The sequence below is a fragment of the Megascapheus bottae genome, chromosome 11 (genome assembly GCF_031878675.1).
Source record: "Megascapheus bottae isolate mThoBot1 chromosome 11, mThoBot2.hap1, whole genome shotgun sequence".
In the NCBI taxonomy this organism is placed as follows: Eukaryota; Metazoa; Chordata; class Mammalia; order Rodentia; family Geomyidae; genus Megascapheus; species Megascapheus bottae.
The window spans coordinates 11,542,346-11,560,225 of NC_143519.1; the positions used below are offsets into that span (position 1 = coordinate 11,542,346).

At 41.1% G+C, this 17,880-nt stretch overlaps 1 protein-coding gene and 1 non-coding gene across 2 annotated transcripts in view; both read right to left on the bottom strand.

The window, feature by feature from the left end:
- The window catches only part of Dnajc3 (DnaJ heat shock protein family (Hsp40) member C3), a 41,746-nt gene extending 24,763 nt beyond the window's left edge, over positions 1–16,983 (bottom strand). The window contains exons 1-3 of the mRNA XM_090341961.1: positions 16,786–16,983; positions 6,245–6,355; positions 117–241 (exon numbers count right to left, since the gene is read on the bottom strand). Of these exons, the coding sequence (XP_090198087.1) occupies positions 117–241; positions 6,245–6,355; positions 16,786–16,867 (318 nt within the window). The 5' untranslated portion in view covers positions 16,868–16,983. The remainder of the gene's footprint in view (positions 1–116; positions 242–6,244; positions 6,356–16,785) is intronic.
- Positions 1,377–1,481, bottom strand: LOC150056751 (U6 spliceosomal RNA). The gene has a single exon (XR_016537192.1). It is a non-coding gene; the product is annotated as a U6 spliceosomal RNA (small nuclear RNA).
- Positions 16,984–17,880: the final 897 nt, after the last annotated feature.

The following is a 17,880-nucleotide window of genomic DNA, read 5'->3' on the forward strand; positions in this document are numbered from 1 at the left end:
CTCATCAGAGTAGCTCAGCTACCCTTCAGTTATGCCTCATATGCCAAAGCACTCTATAAGAAATCAATGGCCTCTTTCAAGTTCCCTGAAACTGCCCTAAGGTTAGATAAACTTACTGCAGTGAAATCCATCTTCAATTCAATCACTTTAGTTAAATCAGGAAGTGCTGCTTTTGATTTACCCATAGCTAAAAATACAGTAGCTCTCCGATAGTATGCAATATAGTTATCAGGGTCACCATCTGAAAATTAAAATAATAAACATTAGTTTTCAATAATTTACTTAAAATCTATCACCCGAACAATTTTAGTTGTCAATCCTATCAAGGCAACAAGGGTTTAGGATATAGGTCAGTGATTTAGCTTACCTATCACGTGCAAAGTCCTAGGTTCAATTCCCATTACCGCATTTAAGAAAAGAAAGAAAAAGAGAAAAGAAAGGCACTAAGAAAAGAATGCTTTTATCAAAAATAAGTCATGAAGAATCTGGGGTATAGTCAGAGGTACATACAGCACAATGCTTCACATACACAAAGCCCAATATTCACTCCCTGTACCCACTAAAATACACACATATACTATATGTGTATACATATGCATACTTTTTTGTGGCTTGTAAACCTATTTTTTATTCTTTTTTTAATTAAAGAATTTATTAGCATGGATTTTTTACATCATATTTCAAATGTCATGTTTAACAAGCAAGTATTCAAAAAGGGAATCTCTTCATACTTTTTTTTTTTGGCCAATCCTGGGGCTTGAACTCAGGGCCTGAGCACTGTCCCTGAGCTTCTTTTGCTCAACTCTAGCACTCTACTTTTTGAGCCACCAAGCCACTTTCAGCCTTGTCTTTTTATGCAGTTCTTAGGAATAGAACCCAGCACTTCATATATGCTAGGTAAGCACTCCAGCACTAATCCACATTCCAAGTTGAGGTTACTCAGAAACATCATGGCAAACAAATGGAATCAAATGGTATCATTGAATATGGGTCCAAAATTGATAGTCCCTGAACCAAATCCAGACCACAGACTTCAGTTAAGAATGTCTTCTACATGTTTTGAGCACTTATAATCCCAGCTACCTAGGAGGCTGAGATCTGAGGATCATGGTTCAAAGCAAGACCAAACACTAAAGTCTGTGAGACTTTTATCTCCAATTAACCACAGAAAACCAGAAGTGGCACTGTGGCCTAAATGGTAGAGTGATAGCTTTGCGTTGAAGAGCTCAGGTCCAGTGCCCAGGCCCAGAGTTCAAACCTCACATCTGGAAAAAAAAAAAAAAGGCCTTTTACATGTTTAAAGAACTAGAAAAGAATAATAGGACAAAGCCTAAAAGGTTTACTGCTTTTTTTTTTTATCTTTTATTGCAATTAATAAAAATATGGAACGCTTCATGAGTTTGCATGTCATACTTGATCAGGGGCCATGCTAATCTTCTCTGTATTATTGCAATTTTAGTATATGTTCTGCCAAAGTAAACACTACTGCTTTAAGGCAAAAAAAAAAAAAAGTCGCAAATAATCAGTCTAGAATATTAACTATATTCAATTTGTAACTTTTTAAGTATACAATCAAGGGACCCTGAGCCAGACACAGGTGGCTCACATTTGTAATCCTAGCTCCTCAGAAGGCTGAGATCTGAGGATCAAGGTTCAAAGCTTGTGTAGGCAGCAAGGTTCATGAGAAACTTTTCTCCAATAAACTACTCAGAAAAAGCCAGAAGTGGCACTGTGGCTCAAGTGTTAGAGAGCTATCCTTGAGCACAAAGAGGCTTTGGGACAGTGCCCAGACCCTAAGTTTAAGCCCCAGGAATGGAAAGAAGAAGGAGGAAGGAAGAAGGGAAGAGGAGGAGGAGAGAGGAGGAAGAGGAAAGGAGGAGAAAGGAAAGGAGGAGAGGGGACAGAAGAGAGGAGAGAGGAGACAGAGGAGAAGAGGAGGAGGAGGAGGAAGAGGAGGAGGAGGAGGAAGTGGAAGAAGGAAGAGGAGGAGGAGGAGGAAATTGCACTTATTTGCAAGATTTTATAAATTATAGCCTTCCAAATGAATTGATACAGTAAGTACACAACCTCTGCTTCCCAACAAACACTAGATGATAATGAAAAAACAGATATAAGACCAAGAAAGAGAATGGAAGGAAATCAGAAGGAGCTACAAACAAAAGATAATGTTTGAAAGGAGGAAAGTAGGATGGGCTCAATATCCAGCTGATTCTTCCCTGCTCAACACCTACAAAGTCAGGAAGGGAAGGCTGGGAGACTGAGGTAGGAGGACCACCTAAGTTGGAGGCTAATGTGGGATACGTAGCAAGACCTCTCAGAAAATAAAAATAGATCCCAGCTTCAGGAAGCTCAGATCTGAGGATCGCGGTTCAAAGCCAGCCCGGACACTAAAGTCCTTGAGACTTATTTCCAATTAACCACCAGAAAACCAGAAGTAGCACTGTGGCTAAAGGGGTAGGGCGGTAGCCTTGAGCTGAAGAGCTCAAGGACAGCACCCAGGCCCAGAGTTCAAGCCCCATGGTCAACAAAAATAAGTAAATAAAAACAAAACCTCTGATACATAGTACTTAATAGTAACTGTATATCTTATTAGTCTACAAGGCAGGAGATATGTACTAATCACCTATAAGTACTTACTTAGAGGTACACATAACTTATCAGATGGCCTGCAGCACTTAACATGGCCATGTTGAAGATGTAGTCTTTGTTCAATTAGCCAACAGAATTAGAGAGCTCACAGTTCTTTCCTGATTAGCACACGTCTCAAAAGAGCTCCAAAGGCCACAAGACCACAGCACCATCTACTGAATATTCCCTCATGACATACAAGTTTACATGAACTCAAATAACTGTTCTCAAATTCCATCCATCTTCCTCAGAAATGGAAGGAATATGTACCCCCAGGAGAATCACTGCCTACCCCTAGACCCTGAGGAACCAAGACACTGCACTCCGATTCTGCACTAACAGTACCTCAGGTTTTCCTTTTTGAATGGCACCAATATATTGCTATGGTGCAGCTTTACTGTTGACACCTTTCAGTGAGTAATTCACTGAGGATTTGGGGGGAAAGCATCTGAAAGACATCTTGCATTGGTAGCAGTGACCAAAGTTGTCATTTTGAACTTCTTTAACAATGTGCCTGCTAAATATGTTGAGACTAAAAAGGCAAATAATAAAGCTATATAATCGATAGGAGATATAAATTTCTACAAATATTCTTAATGAAACAAGACTTTCAAAACACCCTTTTCAACTACATAGACATAAAAATCTATGACTCTAAAGACAATGTTTATTACATAGATTAATATGTATCTATGGGGCCAGGAGTTTGGCCTAGTGGTTAAGGCGCTTGCCTAGCATGCATGAAGAGCCGGGTTCGATTCCTCGGTACCACATACATAGAAAAAAGCCGGAAGTGGTGCTGAGGCTCAAGTGGTAGAGCTCTAGCCTTGAGAAAATCCAAGGACAGTGCTCAGGCCCTGAGCTCAAGCCCAGGACTGGCAAAAAAAAAAAAAAAAAAAATGTATCTATGACATACAAACCCTCAGCCTAATTATAATTATGTTCTAAAATCTAAGTGCCAGTGATTGTATATAGAGATTCCCTTCTTGAATACTTGTTTGTTAAATACGTCATGTGAAATATGATGTAAAAATCAATGTTAATAAATTCTTTAATAAAAAAACATGCTTTTCCAAAAATAATGCAAAAAGTTGAAACATCTATTTTGCAATACTGAAGACAAACTGAATCACCAAACTTCAGACTTAATAATGAAGGAGTCATATGCTAACTGGCCTTTACAGACCATTAAGTATCACTTTTCATAGTGAGTTAATCACTGACATGCCAGCTTCCTAATATTCAACAAAGTTAAGAAAACTTTATAAACATACACTGATTTTGAGAAAAGTCTTCATTTTTAAACTTTGGCTACCACAGTGACACCTGCCTAGGTGATGTTCTGAATTTAAACACCAGCACCAAAAAAAAAATTCTTTAATCTTTATGAACATTATATTCCTTCTTAATCTTTACTAAAAAAATCCCTCAAAATGAAGAGTGAAAACTACTAAGAGGGCTAGGAGTTTGGCCTAGGGGTAGAATGCTTACCTAGCATGCACAAAGACCTGGGTTCAATTCCTTGGTACCACATATATAGAAAAGCCAGAAGTGGTGCTGTAGCTCCAGCCTTGAGGAAAGCACAAAGGCAGTGCTCAGACCCTGAGCTCACTCCAGGACTGGCAAAAAACAAAAAAAAATAAAACAAAAACTAAGAGTCCACACATTGCTGGGCATGGTGGCCCACACCTATAATCCTAGCTACTCAGGAGGCTGCTGATCTGAGGATCATGGTTCAAAGCCAGCCCCAAGGAACTAGAGAACTTGAGACTCTTATCTCCAATTAATCACTAGAAAACAAGAAGTCAGGCTGTGGCTCAGGGGATAGGGAGGTAGCCTTGAGCTGAAGAGCTCAAGGACAGTGCCTGGCCCAGAGTTCAAGCCCCATGACCCACAAAAAAATATAAATAAATAAATAAATCCACACATGACTTACTTAAGCCTACATTTTCTTACATAACTATGCCGAAACCACAGGTTTGTCATGCGACAAAGCCAAGATTAAAAAGTTACTACTATATCAGAGAGCTATTAACATTTTTTTTAAATTCAACTCTAAATTTAAAAGAAAAAAAAGTAGTGCGCCTTCTATCTGGCAAATATCATGTAACCCTTTTATTAATTACAATAAAAAATATATTAAAAAAAAAAGAAAAGAAAAAAAAAGGCTAAGCCCAATAGCACCACCTAATTCAGAAGACAGAAATCAGTAGAGTAAGTGGTTCAAGGACAGCCCCAGCAAAAGTCCGCAATAGCCCATTCTCAACCAACAAAGGGATAAGTGGAAGAACTGTGGTCTAGTCTAGCCATGTCACATGAAACAGAATCTAATATGAAAAATAACTAACCAAAAAAGGCCTGGGATGTGGTTCAAGTGGTAGAGTGCTAGCCTTGCAAATATGAGAAACAACCCTAAATTCAAATCCCAATACCACCATTAGAGAGAACAAACTCAAATCTCCTTTTTTGTTTTATAAAAACAAATTATTATAATAATAGGATAACTATTTTAGGCACATCATTATATCTTATTAAAAATACAATATTTTCTTGCCCATCAGGTTTATAAATAGTCACTCTTTTGATTTCTTTTTTTGTTTTTTTTAAGTTGCTGTTGGGGGCTTGAATTCAAAAGCCTGGGAGCTGTCCCTAAGCCTCTTTTGTTCAAAGCTAGTACTCTACCACTTGAGTCACAGCTCCACCGCTGGCCTTTTCTGAGTAATTTATTGGAGATGAAAGTCTCATGGACTCTCCTGGTGGGGCTGGCTTCAAACCATGATCCTCTAGATCTACAGGTCCTGAGTAGCTAGGATTACAAGCATAAGTCACCAGCACCCAGCTGATTCATCACTTAACTATCTCAAATCACAAACAGATAAATAAAAAGGGGCTCTGAGGGAAGACAATGTCAAAAGGTCTTGGAATAAAAGATTATGTTGTGACTCAAAGAAAACTCTTCAGGTCCTCTATTCAGCCATCTTACTTGTCAGTGTCATGACAGATTAGAAGCTGTAATAAAAATTGATGCTACAAGACACAAGAAGTAAAAAGAAGCAAATTCCCAGGGCTGGGAATTTGGCCTAGTGATAGAGTGCTCACCTCCCACACATGAAGACTTGGGTTCGATTCCTCAGTACCACATACATAGAAAAGGCTGGTTTGGTAGAGCACTAGCCATAAGCAAAAAGTGTCCAAGGACAGTGCTCAGGTTCAAGCCAACCCATATCAAAGGTGGAATTTGACAAACATGCATAGTAGAATCTACCAAATAGAGTAATGACTGTACTGTTGATCCAAGGCATTAAGAAAATTAAACTGTGCTCAAGAAAATCTGCTTACAAAAGCAGAATACTATATAAAACATTGAGAAAAGCTTTCTATAGAATCAAGTGTTCCTTGATACTTAACCATAGTAAGCTTTGATTGCCTCTTATGTTAGATACATATACACTCAAGTCTCACATTTATTTGATTAAATTATTACACCAGAATCCTGAAAGTACTTTAATGTTTCATTTAACATGAACAAGTACTTACTTAAAATGTTCTCCATAAAAAGACTATTCATTAGTATTCATTAAGACAGCCACAGAATGTGTTGGTTTATGATACAAACCTACTGCAGCATGAAACTGAGATAAAGCATCAGCTAACTGTCCAGCTGCAAGTAACTTCTTGCCCAATTCAAGATGTTTCTCAACATCTGCATTTACTCCACATTCAGCACCTAAAAACAAATTTTTAAAAATCTGTTAACTTTTGATAAATCAAGATTTATTTGTAAAAAAAAAAATAAAGCTATCTGGCTTATCTACTAAGATGAGAAAAGTCACAGAAGCTAGAAAAAAAAACTAGAGAAAGTGACAATAAAGCACAAACTATATTTCATTTTATTGAGTATAAGCAACCCCCAAATAGACCCACATTCAAACTATCTAGTAGAAATACTACCAATCTACAAAACAAAAGGAAAACAGTAGTGGTGGAAACATTCTGCACAATAGAACTGAAACTGCCTTATTAAGAAAGCCTGTAATAATAGGCACATACTTAATAAGCAGGCCACAGTGTCTAACCTTGATAGAGGGTTAGACAGGTATATGCACAGTTATAAAGTTCAGTAAGTATACACTTAAAATATAAATGCTTCATTGCATGTTAATTTAACACAGAAAAATCTTGGCGAGATGGTGAAGTATGTGGGGACATGTATACTGATGTTGTTTTGAAATACTTTTTTTTTTTTCCAAAAGAAGGCCTACTATGTAAAGATGTAGTAATGAAATTTCCCAGGTAAGTAATACAAGCTAATTTTAAAAAAGAAAGAAAGAATTAACAGAGAAATGTCCCAACGGATTTTTTTTTTTTTTTTGTCAGTCGTAGGGCTTGAACTCTGGGCCTGGATGCTGTCCCTAAACTCTTCAGCTCAAAGTTAGTGCTCTATCACTTGAACCACAGCACTACTTCTGGTTTTCTGGTAGTTAATTGGAGATACATGTCTCATGGACTTAAGTGCCTGGACTGGCTTTAAACCACAGTCCTCAGATCTCAGCCACCTGCGTAGCTAGGATTATAGGCAAGAACCACCAGCACCCAGCTGGATATGTTTTGTTTTTTTTTTAATTATAGAACATTAATAGTAGAATCCAGACTATAGGTATTAGAATGAGCTCAAAAAATCCCTTCAACTTTGGGATACATTCAGTAGCATGTTGGAGAAATACATGCTGGAATGCTATGATGGAAAATATAAAACAAGATACTAAGTACATTATATCCATTTGTCAATTCAAGACAAGTAAAGGCGATAACACAGCTGAACAAAATTTAAAACTTAGTCATGGTCACCACAGATCCAGTGTTCAATAGTGGCTAGGGGAAAAGAAGTAATTTTCTTTCTTACCCTTCATAGCTCTTAACTTGGCCTCTCCGTAATATAAAACAGAATAACAAGAGGGGAAAAAATTATTGTTAACATATATATAGCTCAAATGTCTCAAGAGAATGGGGCAAATCTCTAGGTCGCAAAGAAAACATTTAAACTTTAGGCATAAAATACCATCATTTGGTATGACATTGGAAAGGGAATACTTTGGGAATGGTATAAACCAGCATGCTGGGTAAGGAAAAAAGAAGAGAGTGATGAAAGTTATAAAGATTACAGAACATTATACACATGTCTGCATAGAACCCACCAGAAATATGCTAAAATGGATTAAGAAAGAATAACCTAGATGGAGTAAATTTGATCAAACTCCATTATACACATGCTGTCATCACCACAATGGCGCCCTTTGTATAATTAATTTACAATAATAAAAAAATTAAATGAAAAGGGCATCATTTGTTGAAACAAAGAACAGAGAACCCTGGTTTTGGAAGATGGCAAAGAAGCATTGAAAACAATGATGTTTGCTGGTTTAACTCAGTGCTTTCTCCACTGCATTTAAGTGCTTATATGTACTTGATCAGGTTGGTAAGGCTTTCAGAGAAATAGAAGTCCAGTATTTTATCTTGTTCTCTTTGCCATTAGGATTTAATCATTATGGAGTAGATGATATAAGTGATTCTAATAAACAGCTTTAGAGGAGGAGAGAAAGCAAAAGGGTAAGCGATGTGGAAATAAAAACAAGACAAGACTACATATAACTTGGATCAAAAGACTAGATGGTCACTAGATGGTGAAAGATGAAGTGTCCAGGAAGATTGCCAGAGCAATTAGCTGACTACCTGCTGCCATTTTAGGCACCAAAAGCAACTAAATTCATAATTTTATCTAATACAGGAAAAAGCTGAATAAAATTTACCTTGCTGTTTATCCTACTCAACTAAGTAGTTTTACTAGATTTCTGTATTCATAATCTATAGTGTCTTACTACAGTAAATACTAGTTGGACTCCAATAAATAATTTCAGAAGCAAACTATGAAAGATCCATTTATTCATAAATTCCAATGTTGTTGAGGTTTTGCTATTCTACCTATAACATAGACTAGACTTTGAATTCTTCAAGTTTTTCTGTAAAATCTGGTTAATGACAAGCAAAACTAGTCACCAAATTACTTATACCTTTCTGTCTTAAAATCACTGATAACAAAAACTTGTCTTCCCAAATGATATTCTGCAAGCTGAAGCTAGATGATCCAACGTAAATGTCAGAAGGATCGCCACACAGCTCATGTATAGATAGCCTTGTGCCTGCTGTTTGCAAGCTGTTTAAACAACACTAGACAGGCAAACCTCCTTACTCAAAGATAACCAATAGTCTACCAATAGTCTGAATCTGTTTGCATGGAGAATTTCCACACAACATCAGCATATATTCTCATAATTATGAATAAATAATTTATCTGAATAAATCCTCACTCTTCATAGATAAAAATATAGTACATAATTATGAGAGGGGGGGAGGTGTTTCTAGTCCAAAACCTAGAAAGAACTCTTTGTGATTGGCTGTTTGCTAACACCAGAAACTGGTTTACAGTCTACTCTGATTACTTTTTTTTTTTTTTGCCAGTCCTGGGCTTGAGCTCAGGACCTGAGCACTGTCCTTGGACAGTGCTAGAGCTCTACCACTTGAGCCTCAGCACCACTTTCAGCTTTTTTTTTTCTATGAATGTGGTACCCAGGAATTGAACAGGGGTCTTTGTGCATGCTAGGCAAGCACTCGACCACTAGGCTAAACTCCTGGCCCCTGCTCCGATTATTGACTTGTTTTTCATTCATTTCTATTGAACTGCTTTTTCAATTGATTATGGGAGAATCTACCAATTCAGTTTTCAGTCATGTGGCTCTTTTCTAGGTCTTACACACAAAACTCCCATGTACATATGGACATGAAATTTTTTTGTCTTGATGCTCTGTCTTACGTTAGTTTAATTGGTGACAAACCAAAATAACATAAAAAGACTCCTCAAGACTAGAAAGAAGAAACTTTAACTTTGGCAATCTCAAAAACTTAGCATATTCTTAGGGCCCTTCTGTTTGAAGTATAATTTGAAGACATCTGGATCAGTTAAGAGTTTGTTAGAAGGTGGAAGCATGCATCTAGTGAAAGAGTACTTGTCGAGCAATCGCAGGCCTGAAGTTCAAAACCCAGTAACACCAAACAAGGGTTGCTAGCATTAGGAGGAATTAGTTGAGGGTTCTCTATGTCAGTAAGCTGGTCATTCATCATTACTTGTCCCATTTAAAATAACGAGAGGAGTCTCTCCTGCTGTAGCAATCAAACTACAGTGGTCCTTACATTTACCGTTGTTGTTCCCTTTGAATAAACCCTCACTACCTTTATAGATAAAAGTAAAATATAGTACATAATTATGAGAATATATGCTGATATTGTGTGGAAATTCTCAATTCAAACAGATTCAGAAATTGGCTATATTCGGGTAGGGAGGCTCAAGGGTAGTTCCTTGTACTTCCTTACTATAACCAAAAAACACAGCCTGCTCTATATAATGAGGATTACAGAAACTGTTTTAATTAACAAATGTTGAGTATATATTTAAAACAACAACAACAAAAAACCCAGGGCTGGAGACGTGGTTCCGTGGAAGACTACCCTACCTAGTAAGAGTGAGGCCCTCAACAGAAACCCTAGTACTTCTAAATACATACATACATACATAGATACATACATACATACATACATACATACACACACACACCCTTTGACACTTTAACTGAAGAAAGCAGCCACTTTTTTTCTTTTTTTCTTATTTTATTGTCAAGGTAATGTATAGAGAGAGTGGTTACAGCTACATTTGTCAGATAGTGGGTGCATTACTTCTCACAGCTGATACCCCTTCTCATGTTTTTGTCTGTTTTGCTCCTACCACCCCCTCTCATTCATCTTGTTTCACCCCTTTCCTTCCTTATTTCAAATAAATAAAGAAACGTACATATAATATACCAGGTGGCTCTGGTGGCTCATGCCTGTAATCTTAGCTACTCAGGAGGCTGAGATCTGAGGATCAAGGTTCAAGGCATCCCAGGCACAAAAGGACCTGAGACTCTTATCTCCAATTAACCTCTAGAAAATGGGAAGTGGGGCTTGGCTCAAGGGGAGGGTGGTAGTCTTGAGCTGAAGAGCTCAGGGACAGTACCCAGGCCAAGTTCAAGCCCCATAACCCACCAAAAAAAAAAAAACATGGTAACAAAATCAACCTCTTTTTAAAAGGGAGTGGTAAGCCTGGCTGGTGGCTCATGTCTGTAATCCTACCTACTTAGGAGGTTGAGATCTGAGGATCACGGTTCAAAGCAAACCCATGAACAAAAGCCCCTAAGACTCTTATCTCCAATTAACCACTGGAGAAGGAGAACTGGAAGAGGTGCTGTGGCTCAAGGGGTAGGGCTTGAGCTGTATAACTCAGGAACAGTGCTAAGGATCAGAGTACAAGCCCCACAACTGACTAAAAAAAAAAAAAAAAGAGTGGGGAGAACACAGACCCCTAAGGATTCTCCTCACTGATTCTTCTAAGAGACAGTCTACTCTCTTATAACACCATATTACATTATAGTGCCTGCCCTATATTGATACATTTGTTGAATAGTGAGCAGTAGTATGACAAAATAGACTTGACTTTCCAATTATCTTGAAGGAATGGCATAAACACCTCCTAGGTCCTCATAATCTTTGAAGCTCTACAATAACAAATAGTGGTTTTCATGACTATCTTATTCTCTACCCTATTTTTGGCATATCTTTATAATTTAAAAGTATTTTAATCTTTAAAAAATATGCCCTCTTTTTAATTTAATACCTTCAATAACACAAATTAGCTCTCACATAAAAACTAAACTGCTAACTGCTGTGGACTTTAGAGACTAGAACAAGAAGACAGCTGGCTAGACCTCGATCACATTCCGTCCAGTCAGCAGACGACGAGCAATACATACTTCTGATATGCGAAGTGTATAAACCAGCTAGTAAAGAGCCTAAACCAAACAGAATTAAGAGGACAAAATTAATAATGAAACAGAAAAAAACCTAAAAATTAGTAAAAAAAAAAATGATATTCTTAAGAAAGCAAGGGCAAGCAGTTTGGCCTAGTGGTAGAGTGCTTATCTAGGATGCACAAAGACCCAGGTTCGATTCCTCGGTACCACATACATAGAAAAAAGCCAGGTGTGGTGCTGTGGCTCAAGCAGTAGAGCTCTAGCTTTGAGAAAGTCCAAGGACAGTGCTCAGGCCCTGAGCTCAAGCTCCAGGACTGGTGCACACGCTCGCACGCACTCGCACGCACGCGCACGCACGCACACGCACGCACGCACACGCACACACACTCGCACTGGAGCCAGGCACTGGTGGTTTACACCTATAATTCTAACTACTCAGGAGGCTGAGAGGTGAGGATGGCAGTTCAAAGCCAGCAGGAGCAGAAATCTTACCTAGGATTAATCACCAGAAACTGGAAGTGGCATTGTGGCTCAAAGTGTTAGAGCACTAGCCTTGAACAAAAGAGCTCAAGGAGAGAACTTAAGCCCAGGCCCGGAGTTCAAGTCTCATAACCACTGCACCCCCCCCCCAAAAAGCAGAGGTATCTATGTATCCATCAGTATAGTAGAGACACAGATATAAACAAGATAATTTCTTAAGTACTATAATACTAAGGCGACAGAATAGCAGAGGAAAAGATAGTCAAAGACTGATTGAGAAGATACAGAAATTAAAATACTGATAACAAGGCTACACATGACAGGAAATTCCCAGCATGCAAAACCACAACCATGCAAGAGGTACAAAACCAGTGCAAAAGGCCAAGTAGAAATAAGATCAACTTGAAGAAACTAAAGAATTGTTCTAGCACAATAAATAAGGAGGAAGGATAAAGGACTTAACACAAGATAAGATTATACTGAACCCTACACAGGCCACACACTGAGAACTTCATATTTTTATTCCAAGTTTGAAGAAAAGCCACTAGCATGGAGTTTAAAAGGAAACTGAAAAACACGTATATTTTTAAAGGACTACTTTGACTTCAGTGCAGAAAATGAATTAGAAGACGTAGATAAAAGGACAGTATTAACCAGAGATACCCCATTTTACATACCATGTCAAGAAAACTCTGTGAAACGAATCTGTTTATTTGGAAATATGATAGAAAGGCTAAGGCAAGAAGAGCATAAGTTCTCAAAGCCAATCTAGGCTACACAGACAAGTCCAAGGGCAACCTTAGCTACAAAGTAAACCCTAACTTACCAAAAAAAAAAAAAAAAATCCTGGCTATCCAGGAGGCTGAGATCTGAGGACAAAGTCTAAAAAGAATGAGGTGAGGTAAGAGAAGAGAGGCCTAAATTAAGATTTACAGAGAAACGTTTCATCCTAGAGAACTGTAAGAATATCAGCCATACTTGAGAAAGCCCAAGGACGGTGCTCAGGCCCTGAGAGTTCAAGCCCCAAGAATGCCAGCTGTTTTTAATATACAATTCAGATTTGAGATTGAGACTGTGTTTAGTGGTAGAGTGCTTGCCTAGCAGGCACGAAGACCCCGGTTCGATTCCTGGGTACCACATACACAGAAAGGGCCAGAAAGCTGTGGCTCAAGTAGTAGAGCTCTATCCTTAAGAAACTCCAAGGACAGTGCTCAAGCCCTGAGTTCAAGCCCTGGGACTGGCAAAAGAAAAAAAGAGGGGAAAGAGAGTGACTAACTACAAAGTTACTTTTTTTTCTTCTGAGGTACTTAATGGGTTCCATTCAAACCAAAGTAGGCAGAGACATCAAAGGGCATCTGCAACAACCAACACTAACACTGATGACCTAGTAAATGGAAAAGTAAAGGAAGGAAGTAAAATGAGCATGGATAAAAACAATTACAGAAAAAGGGAGGTAAAATGGACAAATGCTTGCCTTATTTTCCTTAGTCTGTAAACACTTAAGGATAAACCATCAATTTACTTTACCATAAGCCTTTGTTGACTAATCTTTTCATATGCCAGAACTTCAAATGATGGAAAGGAAAAGAGGAAGGGGAAAGGAAAGGAGAAAAAGAAAAAGAAAGCACACAAGCCATGGAATGAAAACTAAAGTTATGATTGTAATGTTTGAGTTCCACAGGACAGGTGGCTGGGTTCCCATATTTCTATGTGAACAAAGATCAATCACTGATTAATTGAAAGAACACCATGACAATAAACAACTTAACCACAAGTAATTTTACATGGGAAAGTAAAACCTAATATTGCAAAGCTCTCTCCCACAGAATGAAAACCACTGCAATTCTAAAGTCTCATTCAGCAAACATTAATCAAGCAAACTGGAATTCTGATACTACAGCATTGTAGCCTTTCATATTAAAGAAGTTTAAATACTTCTAGAAGGTATTTGGCCATCTGTTATACTTAATTTATATGTTTTTCAAAATCATTCATTTTTCATTACTTTACTCTTCATATTTAAGGACAAGGAAATCATATCAGACAAAATATATGTTTAGTAGTTTAAATTCAAATAAAATATATCACAATCTTTAATCCATATAGATTTTCAGCCACTCTCTTCTCAATGACCAAAATATAGTTTAATAAGTTTAAGTCAGTGAAATAAGGAAAAATAGGTCCAAAAATAACACAGTAAGAATGAAAAAGATATTTAAAAAAAGATAAAAAGAAAACAGGGTTTGGTTTTCAGTATTCCTATCAAGTCACTAAATAGAACAAATCATTAGCAAAGAATTGAAATTACTTTCTTCTCAGTAACGTGAGAATAGGAAAGTAGATTAGACACATTAGAATAGTAAAGTAGATGAGATACTACTGTTTTCTTTCTACTCATTCTAATCTAATAGTTTTGACTCTTCAAAGGCCTTTGAGAAAGGGGATGCTAAGACTCAATCTTTCATGATGCATGTTCCCTTCTTTGCAGTACAACAGGCAAGTCTAAGAAACAAAAAGGATTATTTTTAAATTGGAAAAAAAAAAAAACTAAGTCATCCAAGCTAGCTGATCATAACATTCTCCAGTGTAAGCCTGTTTCACCTTCATTATTCTCATTCTCCTTTATTTTCATTCCAAACCTAAGGCCTAGAACTGGGTACACATCTGACTTAGAGGTCTCCCAAAACTGAGAAGCTAATGGTTTGCTAACTAAAGTCTGAAGTTGTTTTTCAAGGGTCTAATCCATAACAGACTGATATTTAATTGCTCTATCAACTTACTACCCCACCGTCCTCAGAGTATGGTTTTAGAAATACATAAACGTTAGTTACTATTCACACTTAACTAAAATCAGAAACTCTGGAAGTGGTACACAAAACTCTCATTAAAGCCTTTACGTTTGTTTCTTGTTTTGGCTATGTGTGTGCATGTGTCAGTACTGTAGACTTGAAATCAAGGCCTGGACACCAGTCCCTTAGCTTTTTTCCTCAAGGCTGTCAGTACTACCACCACTTCAGCCACCGTTTCACTTCCAGCTTTTTGGTGATTCATTGGAGTTAAGTGTCTTCATGGATTTTTCTTGATCCAACGCAACATAATCCCAAGATACCGGAGCTAACTAACAGAATCATCAGATCTCAGCCTCCTGAGTAACCAAGATGATGGGCGTAAGCCACTTGAACCCAGCCATAAAGCCTTTATGTTTGATTCTGATGTACACTGAAGTTTGTATTAAACCTGTCAGCCAATCAGCTCTCTGTTGATTACTTCTGGTGGCTAACAACGGTGCTTTTTCTCAGCTGCCACCACTGGGAAATGCTTGCACCCTTATGAGGCTGTCAACAGTTCAACATCTGTCTCCACCCAAGATGAACTTTAATTAAGCTCTCAGTGCCTCATGTGTACAGAAGCAATGACACCACACAGCTACATGAGTTAAGAGGTGGCTTACAAAAGGACCTATTCCTTTCTTCTGCCAACCACCTGTACCAAACAGGCAATACTCCTGAAGATTACTTTAAGACTCATAACCAACACATCCAGACAGAAAGTCCTCTATGGAGGTTTTCTCAGAAATGCCACAGTACAGAAATAAGGTGCTGTTTTTACAGAATCATATAAAGAACAGAAGTTCTAAAGTGGTGGTCCACAAGCTAATGGAAAACGTGTGCACCTACATGACAAGAAAAAAAATAATAATAAGAGTTGGCATTAAACAGAGCATGGGCAACTTTCTCTTCCCTGTCCAAAATAAAGCATTAATGATAATTGGACATAATGCAGAAGGGTGAATTCGAGATGAGAAATCCCTTCAAATTCCATTTCTGTCGATTCTTTTTTCCTCCGGGGCAGTCTCAATGTCACTAGAGCCACATGACACGTTCTGATTCGGAGTGCTCTGAGAAAATAGGGTCACCGGGAAGCCAGCCACCCCAATTTCAAAACCCCTCAAGAAGTTTCCCTCTGAATGGGAATACTCAAACTATCTCCCTTTGCCAACCATCCCGTGGTTGTGACAATAACATCAGTGGCAGGGGGGGACAGAGCCCGGTCACTGCCATCGATAGTTCGCCCGGCAAGCCAGCCCGGGAGCACGGCGTTCGAGTGACACTTGGGGCGTGCGTGGTGTCTCCTCCCGGTGACACCCCACCTTTTCTCGGTTCCGTGGCCAAACATTCCAGACTGTTGGACACAAAGTGGAATCGAAGAGGATCTTTCCTTCCCCCCCCCCCCCCCCCCCGCCTCCACCACCACCCAGACAACTTGGGAAAAGTAGAGCCAGCCATTAGCTGGAGGCCAGGCCCCGTGCTGGGAGCCGTGGAAACTTTCCGAGCCAACCAGCGGGGCTCCGGGCGCCCGCCCAGCTCCAGGTGAGCCCCGCGCGCGCGCGAGCGAGGCCGGGGGGACGCCGGGACCACCGCCCGCCTTCCCCCGAAAAGAGAGGAGCAGGGCTGCCCGTGCCGGCCACCGTCACCGCCTCCTCCCGGCCGCGTCCCGGTCGGTCTCCGCGTCCCGGGCCTCCGCCTTGGGATCCCCCCGCCCCCGCGGCCCGACTCCTCCCTCCGAACCCGCGGTCCCGGCCTCGCGGCCCGCCAGTCCCCGCGTCCCCTCCCCGGACTAAACCCGGAACCGAGCGTCGGCCGCCACCCCAGCGGGACGGATGGACACCAGGACGGAGACCCAGGGCCGCCTCGCGCCCCGGCGCGGCGGGGAGGGAGCGCGGGGTCCCGGGTCGGAAGTCCGCTCCGCCCGGCGGCGGGGCAGGGGCAGGCGCTCTCACCTTCGTACTGCAGGTCCACCAGGACCAGCAGGAAAGGGAACACCGCGCCCAGCCGGCTGGTCACGGCGCCGGGGGCCACCATGTCCGAGGGCGCCGGGGTCGTGGAGGAGGAAGGTGCGGGGCCCACCAGCCCGCGCGGCGCTCGGGCTGCAGCTACGACCGCCCGCCCTCCGCTCTCTCCAGTCAGGCCTCGGCCGCGGCTGGCGCCCAGCGGGGTGGGGGGGAAAATGCAGCGGTGGGCGGGGCGGGGCCACGCAACGCCCCGAGTGCCACGCCGTCCAATCACTTTCCTCCTAGCCGCGGGCCGCCCGGACTCGCCTGGGTCGTGGTTGGCGCTGATTGGCTTTGCTGCATATCGCCCCGCCCCTTCTCTGATAGGATAACGTGGAAGCACGAGACGAGGCTGCGTCTGTCGGTGGTAGAGCTGTCAGCAGGCTCCAAACTGCCAGGGCCGGCGACGGCGCCCGGCGGCGGTGGCGGCGGGAGCGCCCGAGGCCGGGGCGGGGGAGGTGGCGGGACTGTCCGGACCTGGGCCTCCGAGTCCGCACGCGCATGCGCCGGGCCTTGGCCGTCCCGGGTGGGCGGGGCGCAGCGCTCCAGGTGGGCGAGCCCGGGGACCTGAGCCGCCCTGGGTTTGCGGGGTTGGTGCAGAGTCCCGCCAAAAGAGCTCGGGGACACTGCCCAGGTCCTGAGTTCAAGCCCCAGCTCCCCCACCACACACACACACACGAGGCAGGGGTGGAGGCTGGAATGGAGCCGGACTATCTGCGGAGTGCAAAGTCTTTTGAGAGTTCAGCCATAATGAACTGTAAGAAAGAAACGGATGCGGGGTGGGGGACATTAGAAGGGATCTGAACTGTCACCACAGCAAACTCAGGAGACAAGCCACTGGACTAGACACAGTTTTCCATCACCATCACTCCAGCCAGGCTTCACAAAACGTGTGTTAAGTAAGTGCCATGTGTCATTTGTGATTTCCTGAGAACACACCCAGAAGGATGAAAAGAGGAAAGGGAGCGTGGCCTAGTGGTAAGAGTGCTTGTCCAGCAATGCATGAGGCCCTGGGTTCTATTCCCTGCTACTACATAGACATAG